Source organism: Eulemur rufifrons, chromosome 9 (genome assembly GCF_041146395.1).
Source record: "Eulemur rufifrons isolate Redbay chromosome 9, OSU_ERuf_1, whole genome shotgun sequence".
Classification (NCBI taxonomy): Eukaryota; Metazoa; Chordata; class Mammalia; order Primates; family Lemuridae; genus Eulemur; species Eulemur rufifrons.
In genome coordinates this window covers 16,081,682-16,100,122 of record NC_090991.1, presented here as the reverse complement: position 1 = coordinate 16,100,122, position 18,441 = coordinate 16,081,682, and the positions used below count along the sequence as shown (strand labels likewise).

General features: G+C 51.9%; 2 protein-coding genes across 6 annotated transcripts in view; one reads left to right on the top strand and one right to left on the bottom strand.

Annotated features, from left to right (window-relative positions):
* Positions 1–10,431, top strand: part of ABR (ABR activator of RhoGEF and GTPase) — a 174,142-nt gene extending 163,711 nt beyond the window's left edge. For all 5 annotated transcript variants that reach the window (XM_069482192.1, XM_069482193.1, XM_069482194.1 and 2 more), the window contains 7 exons: positions 1,342–1,401; positions 1,672–1,781; positions 2,505–2,644; positions 3,648–3,782; positions 4,660–4,765; positions 7,004–7,151; positions 7,816–10,431. In XM_069482192.1, coding sequence (XP_069338293.1) covers positions 1,342–1,401; positions 1,672–1,781; positions 2,505–2,644; positions 3,648–3,782; positions 4,660–4,765; positions 7,004–7,151; positions 7,816–7,905 — 789 coding nt within the window. In that variant the 3' untranslated portion in view covers positions 7,906–10,431. The remainder of the gene's footprint in view (positions 1–1,341; positions 1,402–1,671; positions 1,782–2,504; positions 2,645–3,647; positions 3,783–4,659; positions 4,766–7,003; positions 7,152–7,815) is intronic.
* Positions 10,432–12,485: 2,054 nt separating this feature from the next.
* TIMM22 (translocase of inner mitochondrial membrane 22) lies at positions 12,486–18,056 on the bottom strand. Its single transcript, XM_069483514.1, has 4 exons — positions 17,819–18,056; positions 14,964–15,160; positions 14,417–14,489; positions 12,486–13,011 (listed from the first exon to the last, which is right to left on the bottom strand). Exons 1-4 carry the CDS (start codon positions 18,054–18,056, stop codon positions 12,935–12,937), a joined length of 585 nt encoding a protein of 194 aa, XP_069339615.1. The 3' UTR covers positions 12,486–12,934.
* Positions 18,057–18,441: the final 385 nt, after the last annotated feature.

Below are 18,441 nucleotides of genomic sequence, written 5' to 3'. Positions count from 1 at the left end.
CGTGGGAGGGGGCGAGGGCTAAAAATTACCTGTCGGGTGCAATGTACACTGTTCTCCTGGCGGGCACACTGAAAGCTGACGTCAGCCTGATACAATTCATCCGCGTAACAAAAAACACATCGTACCCCCGAAATAAAAAGGGTTTTTTGAAATTAAAAATAATGGTACTGAACTCCATTTCACTCTATATGAAAATAATATTCATATAGATATGTATACTGAAATAAAAACGACTCTACCCATCTCGTTAAGAGATACAAGTCCACCGAAATGTTACTTTGCTGCTCAATGTGTACTCACATTTGTGGGCTCGGGTTTTGAGTGTGTGCTGCTTATCGTGGCAATAACTAATCCTGGATATCTTTTGAATATTCAGAGCCTTGTGGTCCCAGGACATTTTTCTTTTCCATTTATACAGATGTTTTTGTGGAAGCACAATATAATAGGGTGATGCATAAAAGACTCGAAAATATAAAAATAAAAACTGGGACAGAATTTTTTTAGGAGAAATGGAATAGAAGGGAGAAAAAAAAAACAACGCAGGGTCTCTGGAAAGGAACAGAGAGCTTGTTCATGTATTTTTTAAATGGATGATTGTGGGAATTATATCGCTATGGTATTTAGAATCCATTGAATACACTTGAAAGAATGATGTACCCGTTTTATTTTAAAATGGCAATATTTACATTATTCTGGAAAGTATATTCTTTGCAAGTATTTAAACTTGCCATGAAAATGTTCAGATGTTGACTTAAAAATGTGTCAGGGAGTGCGTGGGTTTTCAGAGTTAGTTTGTGGGTGCACAAGCAAAATGGTTTGAGGGCCTCTGAGTTAGAGAAACTGTGGAACATTCGCACGAGAGGGAGGCCTCTGCCCCTCCCCTGGTATCCGCACCTCCCTGGGTCCAGCCCACGTCGGAGACTTCCCCTCTAGGGTATTGGCTTATTTGGGAGCCAACTGCTTCACCCAAGTTACCCTCTCCTGACGACTCCAATTCAGGAGTAGAGCGAGTTGCTTACCGTTTGTGAACCTCCATTTCTGCATCTGTGAAATGGGGTAATAATGCCCATCTCACAGGGTGGTGGGCAGAGGTACCTAACAGTGCACCCTACCTCCTTCACAGGGGGGTCCTTCTCAAGCCAAGATTGGGGGAGCCTGAGGGCTAGGGCCACCCGGAAAGGTTGACTTCCAGATCTGCATCCGGGCCCTCCCCTCACCCCCTCGCTCTGCCTCCCTGGGTAGCTGGTTTGTGAGCAGGTGCTGACCAGCAGGGAGAGCTCCGGCTTGGTCTCTGAGCTGTTACCTCTCTCGCTCACATTCTCTCTCTCTCTTTCTCTGCAGCTGGACCCACAAGCTGTGGAAACCAAGAACTGGCACACGGACGTGATTGAGATGAACGGGGTGAGCCGGGAAAGGTGGAGGTGTCTGTGCGGTGGGGGGGCAGCCCTGCCCTCTGGCTGCTCCCTCGGGGCGCTCTGCTGGGTCTCCCTTGGGTCCCTCTCTCCCCGCTCTGCCCTGCCCTTCCCAAACCATCTCGCAGGTGTTCAGGGAGCCCTGGGTGCTAGAGGTAGCCCTTGTTCACAGTCCTGGGGAGGGGGCCCCTGTGTTTTGGGAGGCATTCCTCAGCCACTCATGCCCTGAGGGACTTGTGCCTGCCTCCCCCCTGACCAGATCAAAGTGGAATTCTCCATGAAATTTACCAGCCGGGACATGAGCCTAAAGAGGACCCCGTCCAAAAAGCAGACCGGCGTCTTTGGTGTGAAGATCAGCGTGGTGACTAAGTAGGTGCCGCCTCCGGTGTCTAAGTGCTGGCATCAGCACCCGGGGTCCCTGCTAGCCCCTGCCCCCAGCCGCCCCTGCCTGTGCCCGTGCCAGGCACCTAATCAATCACCCCCAGTTCGGCAGTCACAGACGGCCAGTTTGGAGGCCACAGTGGCCCACAAAGGTGTGTTCTCTGGCTCCCACAGTGTTTTAGAAATAAATGAGCTAGCATGTAAACACTGGGAGGTTTCATGCGCAAATCCCAGCTTGTCTGCTTCTCATAATAAATGGGAAGATTTGTCAACCGTGGGTACACATTTTGGCTCAGCAGCAACAGGCTGGAATCCAGGAAGTAGCTGTTCCCCGGGAAAGGGCATGTGTCCTCCCGTTCACCACGCCCTCTGTCCCTGCATCTCGGGACCTGACCCACCTCCCGCATGGAGGTCACCTGCTGGGCCCCCCATAAACATCTGAATCTCAGGGAACATTCCTTCCCCAGAGTCCTTGGCCTTATCTTCCAAAATGTTCTCCTGCAGCGTCCTTGATCTCCCTGGGCAGGAGGCTTTCGGTGGGCTGGGTGGGGTGGGGGTGGCACAGCCTCTTTCTCAGCCCTCTCCTTGCTCCCCCCACCCCTGATCCCAGAGGCTAGAGCTCTCCAAGGCCCAGGTATGCCGGGGTGGGGGCGCTACAGCCTAGCTGCCATCAGGAACCTCCTCCACCCTCCCCTCACATCCCTACCCCAGGCGGGAGCGTTCCAAGGTGCCCTACATCGTCCGGCAGTGCGTGGAAGAGGTGGAGAAGAGGGGCATCGAGGAGGTCGGCATCTACCGGATATCAGGGGTGGCCACGGACATCCAGGCGCTGAAGGCCGTCTTTGATGCCAGTGAGTCCGGGAGGCCCAGCCTGGGGGTGGGGGGCGAGCAGGCTCACAGGGCCGGCAGGAGAGCGCAGGGGAACCAGGAGCCCTTGTCCACGAGAGGCCTGCACTAGCCCGTGGCAGGGGAGCCTTGGTCTGCGACCCACACACGGTGCAGCCTGGCATGGGGCAGACCGTTTCTGAGCCCCTGTTGCAAGTGCTTTTTTTGCATTTTCTCATGTAATCTCCCTCCCCTCTAATCTCTCACCCATTGCGACAGATAAGGAAACTGAAGCAGCTCAGAGAGGCCAAGTCACTTGCCCAGGATTACTCAGCTTGTAGGTTTTGATCCTGGACTTAAACTCAGACATGACTGCAGAGTCTGTGTTCCTGCCTTTTTGCTGGTTCCTGGGTGCCCGGCGGGCTGCAGGGAAATGAGAGGGCTTTGAGCCTGGGCTTGCTGGTGGGGAGGCCTGACCTTTCTGGTTTCCTCTCCCCTCCTCCTGCTGGTTGAGGTCTCAGCGGTGGCAGCAGCAGACGCGATAGCAGGAGACCTGAGCTGGCCAGGCAGTGATGGTTCCGTGTGGGACTGAGTGGGGGGTCTGGGGCAGAGGACAGGATGTGGCCTGGGAACCTGCTGACGCTTGGCTCATCTGTGCAACCTGGAAGCTGAGGCTTTGTCAGGACATGATTTGGGGTGTGAAAAATGGGCAGTGCCTTCCAGAGAGGGGCTTAGCAATGGGGAGACTCCAACTGGAAGGAGGGTACAGTGTGGACGAGGCCCCAGAGCTCTGGGTGATGCTCCCTCCACTCCCCGGAGCACAGCAGACCAGACCCCAGCCTGTCTCTCCTTCCTCCCCCACCCCAACCGGCAGAGCTGAGTCACAGACACCTGTGGGCACTACCTACACCCTTCCTTTCTGGGGGAGACCAGAAGCAGAGATGGAGTGGGTGGGGGCTGTCTCAGGATGGGTAGAGGATGGGGCAGGGCCGCCCGTCCAGCCCCTGACCTTGCCCCCCACCCCTGCAGATAACAAGGACATCCTGCTGATGCTGAGTGACATGGACATCAACGCCATCGCCGGCACCCTCAAGCTCTACTTCCGGGAACTGCCCGAGCCCCTCCTCACAGACCGGCTTTACCCAGCCTTCATGGAGGGCATTGGTGAGGCTCCCGGGGGCCTGAGGGCTGGGTGGGGCTGAGCCAGGGCTCGCTGCCCACTGAAAAGGGAAGACCTCTGGGTTCCTTTGCTCAGTATCTTCCCAATGTCCTGGGGCCATGTGGCTGAGGGGCCCAGAGGGCGATGAGTGGCCGGCTGGGACCTGGTACAGAGGCCAGGCCCTCTCTTGCCTGCCTCTCTCCCCTCATGTCCCCATGGGCAGCCTTCTGTGGCTCCTACTTGGACACTGGCCTCCTTGCTTGGAAACTCAGGCATCCAGGGAAGCCTGCCCTGAGGTGAGCGGGCAGGAGCCAGCATCCCTGAGCCAAGGAGGAGGCTGAGTCCGGCCAGAGGGCACTTGAGATGGCTCACGCTGAGCCTTCCAGAAGGAGCACTCACTCATCTGTCCCCTGTGCTGAGGGCCCTGGCCAGCGGGCCTTCTGCCTCCACCTACCTGGGCCAAATCTAGGCCCAAGTGCATCCCTCCCGCCTTTCCTTCTCCAGGGGCAGCCCCTGTGGAGAACACGGAGCCCCACGGAAGGCTGCTCACTCCCATGCGTCAGCAGCAGCGGTGGTGGAAAGAAAACATTGCCACCACTGGCAGCGTATGTCGCCATTGGCTTAAACTTAGCCACACGGACGGGGCGTGGAGGCCCGTGCAGCCAGGGCAGGAGGGGTCTGCCCGCCTCCCGCCTGCCTTCTGCCTGAGTTACCAGTCCTGCTGGGGCCTCCTGGAGGAGCCAGCTGCCCCCACCCACCCAGACGCCAGGCCCTTCCCTGCAGGGTCTGCTTCCCTGTACTCCGGGCAGCTGCTTGACCACGGGGGCTCTGGCTAGGAGCCCCGGGAACTGAGCCCTGCTTGAACCCCTTCTCTCCCCACAGCCCTGTCGGACCCTGCTGCCAAGGAAAACTGCATGATGCACCTGCTCCGCTCCCTGCCCGACCCCAACCTCATCACCTTCCTCTTCCTGCTGGAACACTTGAAAAGGTAGCGGGGAGGGGCCCAGCCAAGGGGAGGGCGGGGACGCCGGAGCAGGCCCCAGCTACGGAGCATGTGGCCTCAGCCCCGCCTCGTGGGTGCTGGCCTCTGTCGGGCCGTCCAAAGCAGGGTGAGAGTTTGCTTTCCAACTTCTTGCACTCACATTCTTCTGTTTTGAGAATATTTGGGTCCAAATAGCAACCTCAAATATTGGCTATAGAATGGTGGGGCTGGAGCCAAGGACTGTAGGTGGATTTTATAACCAGTGGGTCCCAACCTATCATTGGTTCGGTCAATTTAGCCTTTTTAAAATGCAATAGAATAGACAGCGTTAGGATACACAGCAAGCAGTGAACCTAAGTACTGTTGTTTGGTTCAGTTACATATAGACACGTGTACTGTGTTACAACACAAAATGCATTTGTTATTGTGGGCCACAGTCAAAAAGTTTGAAGCTCAATCTTGACCCACGCCTCATTTAACAGATAGGGAAAGTGAGTCCCCAAGTCCAGGGTTAGTAGCAGATCTGTCCTTAGAAGCCACATCTTCTAAATCCTAAACTAAGGCCCTTCTCACCTTCCCCTCCACCCTTTCCATAGTCACCTCAAACCAAGGACTGCGAAAGTTGACGCCTGCAGCAAAGTTCCGAACTGAAACTAGCCCTGATGTGTCCTCAGGACTCAATTTTGAGCCCAGGACTAATCCCAGGTGTGAGTGGGGAGAAGTCACGGGACGTCCCTTAAATCCACTGGCCATGCAGGACCAGGGACCCCCCCGCCCCCGAGAGGGGGCTGCTCTGCGGACCAGTTCCCCCGTGAGCTCAAACCCCCTTAGGCCCAGGCCCTGCGCCCTGCGCCCTGCTGCAGCTCAGCCAGGCCCGGCTCAGCGGGGCCAATGGGGCCCTGGACGCGCCTGGGGCTGGTGTCTTGTTTTTCCCATTACGAGACATTTTTCCTCTGGTTTGGCCAGGACCAAAGCCCTAACCAATTCCCAAATAGTTTGGCGAGCATTGTGGGGAGGACACACAGAGGAGTAGGAAGGGAAAATTCATTAGGTTTTCCACCCTGGGAACCGGGCACAGTCTGTTCCCACATCTGGTCCCTGGCCGGTCTGCGTGTGTGTGTGTGTGTGTGTGTGTGTGAGAGAGAGAGAGAGAGAGAGAGAGAGAGATACGAGGGCGCTGGCCTCCGCACAGCTGCCTGTTGGCATTGCAACGTGTCTGCCCTTTTCCAAAGCAAGCGTCCCCGTGGCTCCCGCCTAGAGGGTGGGATGATGGTACGTAGCGGGTAGTGGGATGAGGCACTGCTCGGGGCCAGTGGGTCTCAGCCCCAGAAGTATTCCTAGCACTGAGGGAGCCCCAGAGCCTCTCTGACGTGTTTGGTGGTGCTGGGCCTGCCTGGACGCCAGCCACAGAGGGCAGCTCCTGCTGTTACGCAGGGGAAGTGTCTTCAGAGCATCTGGCCTGTTACGCAAGAGAAGCAGGGAAAGATCCAAAGGGAGGCAACTCTGGGGTCCCTTGAGGCAGACCCTTCTGGAAAGGCATGGAAAGACAGCCCCTGGGCTCATCTGGGATTAGGGTTGCTGCTGCCACAGCACAGCAGGCAGAGCCCCAGGTCTAGTAGCAACTGCTGCAGGGCCTCAGGCCCTCCCTTCCTTTCTCCCCTGCCCCACCCGTGGTGACTCTTCCTCCAGGCTACGAAGCACAGCTTGACCGCTTGATCCTGGGTAGACAGCAGAGGGGTTAAGAGCATGGGCTCTAGGGTGCACTGCCTGGGTTCAAATCCCAGCCCCTCCACGTGCGAGTGACCTTGGGCAAGTCACTTAACCTCTCTGTACTTTGGTTTGGTTTCTTCATCTCCACAGTGGGGATGATGATAATAGTACCTACCCCAAAGCACCGTGATGAGTATGAGTTGTCACAGGGAAAGTTCGTAGAACAGTGATACTGTCCTCTGTAAGGCAAGGGAGTGGCAGTTGATGTCTGTGGGTCCTTCTGGCTCTGGCAGGTTTACCATCGGTTCCGGGGTGGCCCAGAAGCTGGGAATCTGCTTTAACAGTACATGGGGACACAGCCGGGGCCTTGGTCCCTTGGCTTAGCCCCCTTCCCACCAGGTGGACTCTACTCTTAGGAGAGGGAGGCTAGGTGAGCACTTTCCAGAGTCCTTCCAGGAGTGGCTTAGCCAAGGGTCCTGAGCTCCAAGTGGCTGCTGAGGAATGACTTCCTTCTCCCCCTCCTCTCCCTTTCAGGGTTGCTGAGAAGGAGCCCATCAACAAAATGTCACTTCACAACCTGGCTACCGTGTTTGGCCCCACGTTACTGAGACCCTCAGAAGTGGAAAGCAAAGCACACCTCACGTCAGCTGCAGACATCTGGTCCCATGATGTCATGGCACAGGTATCACCAGCACTGCCCGGGCCTACGCTGGTGGGGAGGGGTGAGATAAGTCCCCTTACGGGTAGAGAACAGCTCAAAGTCCTCACTCTTCTCCCTTCATGGGAAGCTGGGTTGATGGTGTCTAGGGTGTCGCCGGGGAGGCAGAGCTATGAACAGTCCTGCCCCTCCCAGGCCAAAACAAAATGTATGAGCCTAGACAAGGGCACAGAGAATGTCCCAGGTGCTGGCTACATTCCCAGGAGTACCCTGGTCTCAGAGAACAAGCTCAGCAGTGCAAGAATATTCTAGGGGTCCGTCCTCATGCATGGAAGCTCTGAGGTTGCTTCCAGGCTCAGGAGGCTTCCCTGGGATACCTGGGAGACCCAGGGCAGGGGCCCGTCCAAGGCAGGGCTGCTAAGCCAAAGCCAACCTCAAGATCAGGTTGGAAGCTTTGATGACTTAGGAAGTGGCCCCAGGTCCCCTACTGTCTGCCCTGCAGCGCCCTCTACTGCTGCACAAGGGCAAACACAGCTGGGCTGCTGAGGAAGGGGCCATGGCCAGAACCAGCCTGGGGAGTAGGAGGGGCAGCGGAGACTTACCCAGGGACCATCTCTTCTGAGCAGAGTAGATGAGGAAGGCCGGGAGGACAAGGACCTCAGCCTCAGTCTCCCCTGTCTCCCCACAGGTCCAGGTCCTTCTCTACTACCTGCAGCACCCCCCCATCTCCTTTGCAGAACTGAAGCGGAACACACTGTACTTCTCCACCGACGTGTAGCCCAAGGCGGGGGCAGCTGCGGGAGGGTGGCCAGGGCCAGCCTCTCCGGCCAGGGGCCTAACACAGACTTGAAAGACTGCAATAGAAAACTCCCAAACCCAGCACTCCAGACTCCGAGGGAAGCAGACTTCCAAGAACTGGAATATGTGCATCTTTTGTGCCACCTTGTACAAAGCCAGCTGACCAGCCCCAGCCTCACCGCCACACCCTGGGCTCCTGCCCTCTGTACCTCTAGTTGTGTCTAATGCTCCGTGTTGTTCGGGAATTGTTTTATGTATATTTGTCATGCAGAAAAGGTAGTGACCGACTCGGTGTGGGCACACAGACAGCCTGCTTTGTTCTTTCATTTCCTCCAACACTTTCTTTCCTCCCGAGTCCAGTCCAAGGGCTTTTATTTTGCGCTGTATAACCGCTGCCAGCTTCTCCTCTCTTGGCCCTGCTCCCAGATTGCAGTCTCCTGGCAGCCTCCCCCCGGTTCCCTCCACTCTCTCCTCCTTCCCGCCTGCCCGCGTGCATGTGCAGCTTCGGTTTTTGCTCCATCACCTTGAAAGCTCTGCAGAGGCCCTGGGTGGCGGTGGCGGCCTGTCTGCTCCTGCCGCCTGCTGCCCCGGCCCTCTCCTTGCCCCCACCTGTGGAAGCACATTTGCTTTGCCTCGCTGCCTATGCAAATGTTGGACAAGGAGACAGACTCACACTAATCCTCAGCTTAGCACAAAGCTGGAGAGCTCATTTCTGGAATTTTCCACGAGAGAATCTCCATTTCTGGGGTTTATCTGCTCTGTCTCCTGCCTACCAGTGAGGCACCTTTGACTGTTTCTTCTACTGCTTCTCAGTTCCTTTTCCCCCGGTGTTCTATTTCCTTTGAGTGTGAAGACTCACAAGTGACCTGCTAGCGAGACAGCCAGAGTCAGGCGAGAACCTGGGGGAGGCGGGGGCGCGGTCAGGCTGCTGAGGAACGGGACAGGGTGAGCAGTCAGGGGGATGGCGGTGGCACTGGGTGTCCTGAGCTGTGCGGGCACACTCTTAGAAGCAAGTTGTCCTGGCTTTTCTTGTGGAGCCAGGCTTCCTGGGGGGCAGCTAATATGGCTAAAGCGGGTGTCCAGAAACGCGCAGGCTCTACCCAGGAGGCCACCTGGCACCTCAGTACCTCGTGGTGCTCTTGCCTTAGACTTTACACACACTCTGCACAACCAAGCACTGCCACGGGGCAGCCCCACTGCCACGTGTTCTCCAGGACCTGGGAAAGAAAGGCACAGTCCCGTAGCCAGCTGTCATGGTGCTGCCCCCGCCCCACCCCTGGCTTCTGGACGTAGGTTTTGAGTGAATTCTGGGAAACTTCAGAAGTTGGGGGAGGACAAGGAATCACAGGCACCTGCATCTCTCGGGGACCAGGTCTTGCGAGGGGCCCGCCTTGTTGACGCTGTAGTCCTGAGTAAGGGAGCAGCCGGTCCCGGTCCGAACTGCGAGAACCACTGCTCAGTACTGGAAAGGAGTGAGTATTCCCAAAGTGCGATTTCCCTCTGAGCAGCAGCTGTCGGCTGTGGCAATCAGCCTAGGAGGGCAGACACTCCAGTGACAAGGGCTTGCGTTACAGCACAGCTCCTGGCCTCTTCCACGTGGCAGAGAATAGATTCTAGGCCCTCAGGACTGGGGAGAACAGCTCTCATTGCTGTACTCAGGACTGAGTCTTGAAGAAGGGCTGCTGGCCCTAAAGCTGTAGTGCTTGCTCAGTGAGAGGCAGGGTCCTTTCTGATCCTGTGTGTACCTTTTGCCTTCAGCAGAACGGTGTATATTCTGTGCACGTCGGAATACTGACCACCCAGCTGCCAGTTAGCAGCTTAGCAAGGAGTCCTGCTCCCTGGGACGGGAGGTGAAGGGGAAGGAATGCCACTTGGATCTAAATACAGCATCTGACCACTCCTGAGGTCTAGTTGGCACTCAGGTGTTGGTGCGTGGCATGGAAAGCTCTCGCTTGCTTCCAAAGTGATTGACAGTAATGAATTAGAGGCCCAGCAGAGCTAGTTTCAGCCCAAAGTGGGTGCCTCCCACGTTCTAAACAAGGAATGTTTGCTTCTTAGCATCAGGCAGCCCTGCAGCCCACAAGCTTGCTTAGGCAACATGCAAACAGGAGCAAGGCTGGAAGGGCCAAGAAATGCAAAAGGCTCATATTTATAAGTTCTACCCCCGAGTGGGGAGGGTCGGGTGCCAGACCTGGACTAAGCTGTACCAAGGAAATACCTGGTGGGTTCTCCTGAGAGACAGGGACTGTGCAGCCCAGAACTCCCAGTCAGTTTGCCCAGCAGGGTGGGCTGTGCCAACAGGAGCCCAGGACAGGCTACTGGAATCCCAGGTATGCCTGTCCTTGCTGGGCAATGGCTGATGGCTGCCGGTTTTTGCTGATACAGGTGGGATGGGACCCTTCATTAATATTTGACTTTAATAAGTTGGTAAGGATATATTTTTTTGTCTATGTTCTGTTTCAATTTATGTAGATTATTATAAATTGATGTAAACCATGTGAGAGGAAAATGTTAATAAAAAAAAAAATGCAAAGCCCCAACATTTGCACAAAACTCATCCCTGTGGTGTGGATGTTTGTGTTCTCAGCAGTCCAGGGGAGACCACCAATCTAAATATTTAACTCTTCCAGCTGCATCCAGATGGGAGTTTCCAGGAATCTATTTACCTAGTTCACTCCCTCGAGCCTCCCCTTTGGCCCCTGGGGACGGGGCAGAGTGTGGGGGAGCTGAGCCCAAGCCCTGTGCTTGCTCTTCACAGAGGCCTCCTTCCAGGTCAAGCGCCAGCCAGGCAGCTTCTGGTCTCGCCTTCTGCATTTGCTGCTACAGTTCCTTCCACCAAGGACAGATGTCTCGCCAGGGACCTGGCCATCAATATGCTACAGAGAGATGGCAGGAAGTTGTCCATTGAAGCAGCTGCTTATTTTATGTAAACTGTTCTCTGCACTTTCCTTGGAAGTGGCACATCTTTGGGGCAGCCTTTGGTCTAATCTGCCTGTTGGAGAAGCTGGATTCCCCCACAGGACCCACCCTCCCTTTGGGAGAGCCAGTGGGGTTAATGCAGCCTCCCTCCAGCCTAAGCCATTGGACACTGAGTTTATTCTGGAGATCAGGAACAGATGTCTCTGAACGTTGCTGTTTGGTTTATGAGCTCATGCTGGCTCCCTAGCCATCTAAAACAGGAAACTATTCATCTCCTCTCTTGATTGAATAGTCAATGTGGACAATGCTTGGCTTATTGAACTGATGGCTACTGACAGCCTCTGGGCTCTTCTCTTCCAAGGCAGTTGTGAGGGCAGCATTTCTTGAGTTCGGTCCCATGTGCCAGACCAGCTGGTAGACGATCCCAGGCATCCGAGTACTTTGACAGTACCAGGTAGGAGTGTCTGACCACCCTTGCTTCAGCGTGCTTATAGGTGGGATGCATTTAGGAACAGTAGAGGAAACACTCCTAAATTTGTTCTTAGAGCTCTGGGGAATGCTCCAACTGGCCTAGCGATGATAAAGCCTCGTGGCTGTGCAACTGGGAGGGGCATTATATAGAATTCACCATAGAAGGACAAGGGCCCTGTGCGCTGGCTCACAGTCATCCCAAGGAAACGGCAGACACAGCCAGAGGAAGGTGTTACCAGCTGGGTTTGACATCATCACTCACATACAAATAAACACTTGGGATGCCAGGCTGTTTAAACTGAGGCTTTGAATTCTGGTTAAGAGTGGGTGGGCTAGAAGACAGAGCAGATGAGGAAGAAAGCGAAATAAGAAAGGCAGAGGAATTACTGTGCAGTAGATAAAAGGAGACCCGTTGCCACTGGCTGAAGGTGGCTGGAATTACGTGGCCCCCACGAAGCCTACCTGCCTGCCCTCCACCCTAGAGCAAAGGCCTGCATTCATCAACTTTCTCTCTCCACCAAAGCACCAGAGCAAAGCAGCGCCAGTGGTGGAGCCCAATTGTAAAGTTATTTTTTTTTAACCTACAGTACACAATTAGGCCGAGTTGCTATTGTCAAAAAAAGACCACGAGGTCAAGTCAAAAACAATAACATATTAAAATAAACAGGAGAACAAGGGCAGTGGTGAACAGCCCCTCAACATCTGATCTCAGCACCACCAGTAGCTGCTGTGATTGAGTCATCAAGATGACCACAGGAGGACTCTTCACACATGTGTCCTTGAGCTGGGCCTGGTTCAGGGGCCAGAGCATGAAAGTAATGTGTGGTTCAGCAAACTGCAGGCAAGCCTATCAGCCAGCCCGCAGGAGGGCTTCTTAGAGGCCGACAGGGCCTATGTGTGGAATTGCAATGCATCCCGGGAAGGGGCTAGGCTAGGTTTCTTGGGGGAGAGGCCTTGGCTGACCTAACAATCTTGGTGAGGATAACACACTCCTCGACAGACCCTGAGGATCTGACGTTCCCTGACTTCTCAGGAGCTTTCCCTTTCCCTTTGGATGTTCAATCTCTGAGCCACCTGGCACTATTTTTGGAATTGTGGAATTTAAAAATAAAAATAAACCAACATTTTAAACTGTTATATAAATATATATTTTTTCAACAAAGATGGCAGAATGCTAAACAAATAACATAATTGGTCGGATGGCATAAATTTACCTTACCCTGCCCTGGTATGCGAGATGAATGGCTGCATGGAGCTCCAAGGTAGAACAGCTTCCTGGGTATGTGCAAAGATGCAGTCACCTCTGGCCCACAGCACCAAACAACCTAGAGGGCCAGTTGTGGTCAGGACTGAACCTTTGTGCAGCTTAATTCCTACAAGTCCACACACTGTCTCCCGATCTGCTCTAAGGAGAGACTCTGACTTGGCACATCTCCTGTCAAGCCTGGCCGGAGTCCAGGAGAGGACAGTGTGGCTGCCTCCTCACAACACCAACTATGTGAGGGAGAACAAATGTCTTCAGTCCCTGAAGCACGGGCCCTGGAGCTGTGCAGAAATCATCCTCCAAAGCACAGCTCTGATCCAGGGCTGGCGTCTTCCTTCGCCACAGGCGATTGCTCTCACCGTAGGTAATAATCGATTGCAGCAGAGAAAGCAGCGAAACCTCCACAGCCAATGGCCCCAGCCTTCAAGCCAGCTGTAGAGCAAACAGAAATAACATTACCTTGGTGACAGGGGCTGGGTCAGGCTGCATTCACGAAAGGTCTGCACATCCACAGATGTAAAAAGGAAAAAAAACCAGCTTAAGCGTTCTAAGTCACTCAGCCTATCACAGCTCTCTAAGACTTCAAGGAAGCAAAGCATATGATTTAATCCAGGGTGTTTTATCTAAATGTACATTTGTTTAGCTTTTCTCATTCAAGGAATTAAGATTTCCAGTCTTATGGAAATAGCCCCTCACAGGCAGGAAACTGGTTAAAAGAACCAGCCCTTGGAATCAAATGAAAGCATATGGCCTTTTACCCTGATTTGTTTATGGAATAAATTCCTGGGAAGGTGATCAAAGCAGTCTTGGAGAGAGCTGAGTTTCTCGAGGAGGCCCTGACAAAGCTGAGCAAAGGGAAGACCAAAAGAGAAGTTACTCTACGAATTATAAATTGCTTTTGACGAGCAAAAGCAGGTCTGCATGACAGCAAATCATCCCAACTCTCAGAAGATGAGAAAACAGGCTTTCTGCTCTGGGTAAGTCAGGGCATGACAGATGGAGAGTGGCCCAGCAATAACACTGCTGCTTCTAGCAAAGTCAGGTCAGTGAGGTCCCACACCACACACTCGTGATGGATATGCCAACAGAGGGAAGGCACAGGGAACTAGTTTGTTTGTTGTTTACAGCTGATAATCTAATACTTTTAGAATATCTGTACTTGGCTTTCAATAGACATCTAAGAATCCTCAACTGCAGAAAGATATTACCATTATAATTTATATGCAAAATTGAAACTCACAATTATCTAGAATTATTAAGAAAATGCCTAAATACTTGAAATGCCTGGAGCAAAAAGTCAGCATAGTCTACGTGGCTACCCAGGGCTGAATGGACCTAGCCATGCTTCTGTACTACCCTGCATACCAACACACTCCAGGGATTACTCACTGTGAGAGTTTTCCCACATATTCAGTATGGGGCAGCCCTTTTTCCTAAGATAAATCTAGATCAGTGGTTCTTACCTGGGGGTGATTTGCCTCTCAGGGATCTTTTGGCAACATCGGGAGATACTTTTAGTTGTCACAATTGAAGGGGTGCTACTAGCATCTGGTGGGTAGAGGCCAGGGATGCTGCTAAACATCTTATGACACATGAGATAGACCCAACCCCAGCAAAGATTTATCTGGTCCAAAATGTCAACAGCACCAAGGTTGAGAAAACCCAATCTAGATACTAGCAAATTTCCAAAACTGAGTTGACACAGAAACGAACATGATTTATTTGTCAGAAGGGAAGAATATCAAGTGTCCCTGGAACACTCATATGTTTGGAAATGTCAACTTCAGCACGTTGTCCAAGGCCACAAAGGGAAAGCATTTGAGTGATGTTTACTAACCTCTGAAACCAATGGCTCCTCCAGTGATGCAGCCACTAATGACACTGTTCTTCCAATCTGATTTTCCCCGGTACTGTGGGTGGAGAAGTGCAGTTTAGAGCCAAAGAAACAAGCCAAACAGGATGATTAAGGAAAAATACACAGGGATCCTAGTTAGCTAATTCAGTCCCTTCTCAAAGGAAACCTAATCTTTTCCAAAACTATAGTTCCTAAAATTCGCATGCATTCACAGATGCTTCCTGCAGGTGGCACCAGAGCGCTGAAACCAAGTCCAGTATTTAAGAAGTAACCAAAATTTCTGCTAGGGCTCTCCGGTAAGTCTCATGTTTAAAATCATTATCTAACTTTGTCTACAAAAAGCTAGGAAATAATGCAAGCCCATATTATAAACACACAAAAAGTTTACATCAGGGACTTTTTTATCGAAGTTCAATCTAGAACATATCTGATGTTTCTGATCTGCTTTCTAATATCATTAAGAGCACTTCTGTATAAAAGTCATAAGATGGCAGCAGGCAAAGATTTCTCAGAAGGCACAGACACTTACAGATTCTACCAAACACTCAGTACAAGAAAACATGGCGCCTACAATGGCAAAATTTTTGGCGTAGGACATTCCTCTCTGCCCCATGTCTTTAAGAACTTCTTTTGCAGTCGGCGTACGGTAAGGATCCTTAGGGTCAAAGCCTACGTTGGTATCAATGCCAGCAGTAAACACCCCAAATGCACCTCCCAAGACAAATCCTAGAAGCAAACACAGAGATGAAGATTTCTTTGGTATGTTTCCTGGATTACTGCATTGGGATCATGCTCGAAAGGATACTTTTGGGTGGCCACCACTGCAGAGGACACCCCTCCCTTGCCACTCAAACTCTCCATTTGCCTGGTTTCCACATTACACAATCCAGAGTCTATCTTATGAACAGCATCTTTCCTGCCTCCTCTTGGATTTCTTCCTCCTTTCACTTCCCAACATTCCTCAAGATTCCATTTGTAACCCTCTGTTCTATCTACACTCTCTCATACGTAAACCAGCCACCCTCAAGTTCAGCTATCAACTTTGCAAAGCACTCCCTTGACCATGGTGACATTCATAATAGTCACTTAGTAAACACCATGTGCCAGATACTGTACTCTGGTGCTTTATAGTCACGGCCTCATTTGTTCTTCACAATAATCCTGTGAGGTAGATGCTATTATCCTCTCCTTTCCATAGATGAAGAACCCAAGATTCAGAGAGGTTAAGTAACTTCCTGAGGCTCACAAAGCTACCAAATGGCAAATCCCACACTGCTGTCTACATCTGACCTCCCTGAGCCTGCTGTAATTTCCACACAAATGCCCTCTCATCACCTCATGGTCAATATAAGTTCAATGAAACCATAGGCACCTCCTTCCCAGACTTTTCTCCTTTTTTATAGCTCCTTCTTTCCTGTCACCCCAGTACCAACCTTTATGAGCATTTCTGACTGTTTCTTTGCTTCCCTTTACAATTAGTCAGTCATGAAAGATGGCGAAATCTTTTGCTTTAGTTTTTCGAATATGTCCATCCCTGTCTATGTCCACAATTACCATCCTAGTCTCCAGCCTTTATAACTTCAACCCTGGAGCACTACAAAGACTCCATTCATTATTTCAACAACTATATAAGTGATTTATTAGGGTTAGGCACAATGATAAACAAAGACCCAGTCCATGTCCGCAGGAAGCTTTAGTCTAGCAAACTTCCAATATGGCTTTCCCATTCAGAGATTTTTCTTTCCTTCACCACACTCTATCTTGATTCATCATGTTCATTACTACTTGTTACTCTTTTTTTTTTTTTTTTTTAGTTAGTTTTTTTTTTTTTTTTTTTTGAGACAGAGTCTTGCTTTGTTGCCCGGGCTAGAGTGAGTGCCGTGGCGTCAGCCTAGCTCACAGCAACCTCAAGCTCCTGGGCTCAAGCAATCCTTCTGCCTCAGCCTCCCGAGTAGCTGGGACTACAGACATGCGCCACCATGCCCGGCTAATATTTTCTATATATTTTAGTTGTTTTGGCTAATTTCTTTCTATTTTCTAATATTTTCTATATATTTTAGTTGTTTTGGCTAATTTCTTTCTATTTTTAGTAGAGACAGGGGTCTCGCTCTTGCTCAGACTGGTCTCGAACTCCTGAGTTCAAACTATCCGCCCACCTCGGCCTCCCAGATTACAGGCATGAGCCACTGCGCCAGGCCTACTTGTTACTCTTCTAAAAGAAAACATCAATTACTGCCTAAGCAAAAAGCCCAAATCCCCCACTCCACCCCAACTTGAAATGACATTTCTCTTCTTTGTCTACCTGTATTTTCTCAATCCTTTGAGCAACAGCTCCAGTCTCCCCTCTTCTGTGGCCTTCCACAACCAAAAAAGATCTTTCTTCTTTTTGCTATAGTTCACTTTTTTTCATTTGCATTCTCACTTTTGCATATTCATTCCTTAAAAGTCTTTTATTCTCAAGAAGATTTAAACTCAGCCACAAATGTGGTCAACCCTTTTACCCTGCACATAGGGTACATTCTCAAATCGTCAAAAGGTTTAAGAAAAGGAAAAAAAGGCCAGGGGCCATGGCTCATGCCTATAATCCCAGCACTTTGGGAAGCAGAGGCAGGAGATTGCTTGAGGCCAGGGGTTTAGAACAGCCTGGGCAACATAACGAGACCATGTCTCTGCAAAAAAGAAAAAGAATTAGCTGTGTGTGATGGCATGCACAGCTGCAGTCCTACCTACTCAGGAGGCTGAGGCAGGGGGATCACTTGAGGCCAGGAGTTCAAGGCTGCAGTAAGCTATGGTCATGCCACTGCACTCCAGCCTGGGCAACAGAGTGAGACCTTGTCTCTAAAAAAAGAAAAAGGAAAGAAAGGGGCAGGGGTTGGGGGAAGGCCAAGTCCAGACGTCCAGACTTCATTCCCCCTCTTACTGGCTGCTCTCTAGTCACGCTGGCCTTTCTGCTTTTCAAACCTCAAGGCAGTTGCTGCCTTAAGTACCTTTGAATTTGCAGTTTGCTATGTCTGCAGCACTATTCTGCGGTGTTCCTTCTCAACATTCTTCTCTATACAGTAAAATATTAGCTTTATGAGAACAGGACTCTTGTCTTTCACCCTGTATTCCCACCACCTCGTTGAATGAATAATTACCAAAGTGAATGAATGAAGTCAACCATTTTATAACTTTTAGGCCCCAACCTTGGTACTGATTCTCTGATCTAATGTCCATAAGCGAAAGCTGACCAGGGGGACAGGAGAGGCATTGCACTGAATGAGGACGAGATGTAGTCAAGGTCGAGGCCCACAGGTCCCTCGCCTCTCAGTCGCGTGTCTTGGTGGAGAACCCCACTGCCGTTCAAGCCCTCAGCCTCCCAAGGGCCCCCTCGCCTCGCCTCACCTCCCACACAGGCCAGGGCAGCCTTGAAAGCGCAGCTTTCCATCGCCTTCTCGATCATCTTCTGCTCATCACTCTTGGCAGGGCTCGGGATCCCGCCCAGGCTCCCAGGCTCCAGGATCCGCGGCTGACGCTTGTCACCCACCAGGTATTGCAGAAGAAGGCTATACTGCAGCGGGGCTTCGGTGGAACCCGTCGCCTCAGGCGCTGAGCCCCCGGCACTGGGGGATGTCGCCGCCATGACAGCAGCTGCCCAAGCAACCCTCGCGTCCTTCTTCCCACAGCAGATTCCACAAGCTTCACATTGGGGCCCTGAGGGGCTAGCCACAGTACCGCAACAGCAGATTCGCCACGGTGGGTATGCTGCGGAAGCAAAGTCGGTCTGTGCACACCTGCCGAGAGAGCTATCACGTTTTATAAAAGCGTCTTGTGAAAACTGAATTAGGTTTGTACAGCTTTTCCCATGACACAAACAAGATTCAGATTCGTCAGAAAGCGGCTGCAGCGCGGTGCATGCCGGGATTTATAGTTCTAACCCGAACATCCAACTACATTTCCCAGGAGGCCTTGCGCGTGCTCGCGCGAACTTGGCCTCGTCTGGAGCTTTTGGAGCTCATGTGGGCGGG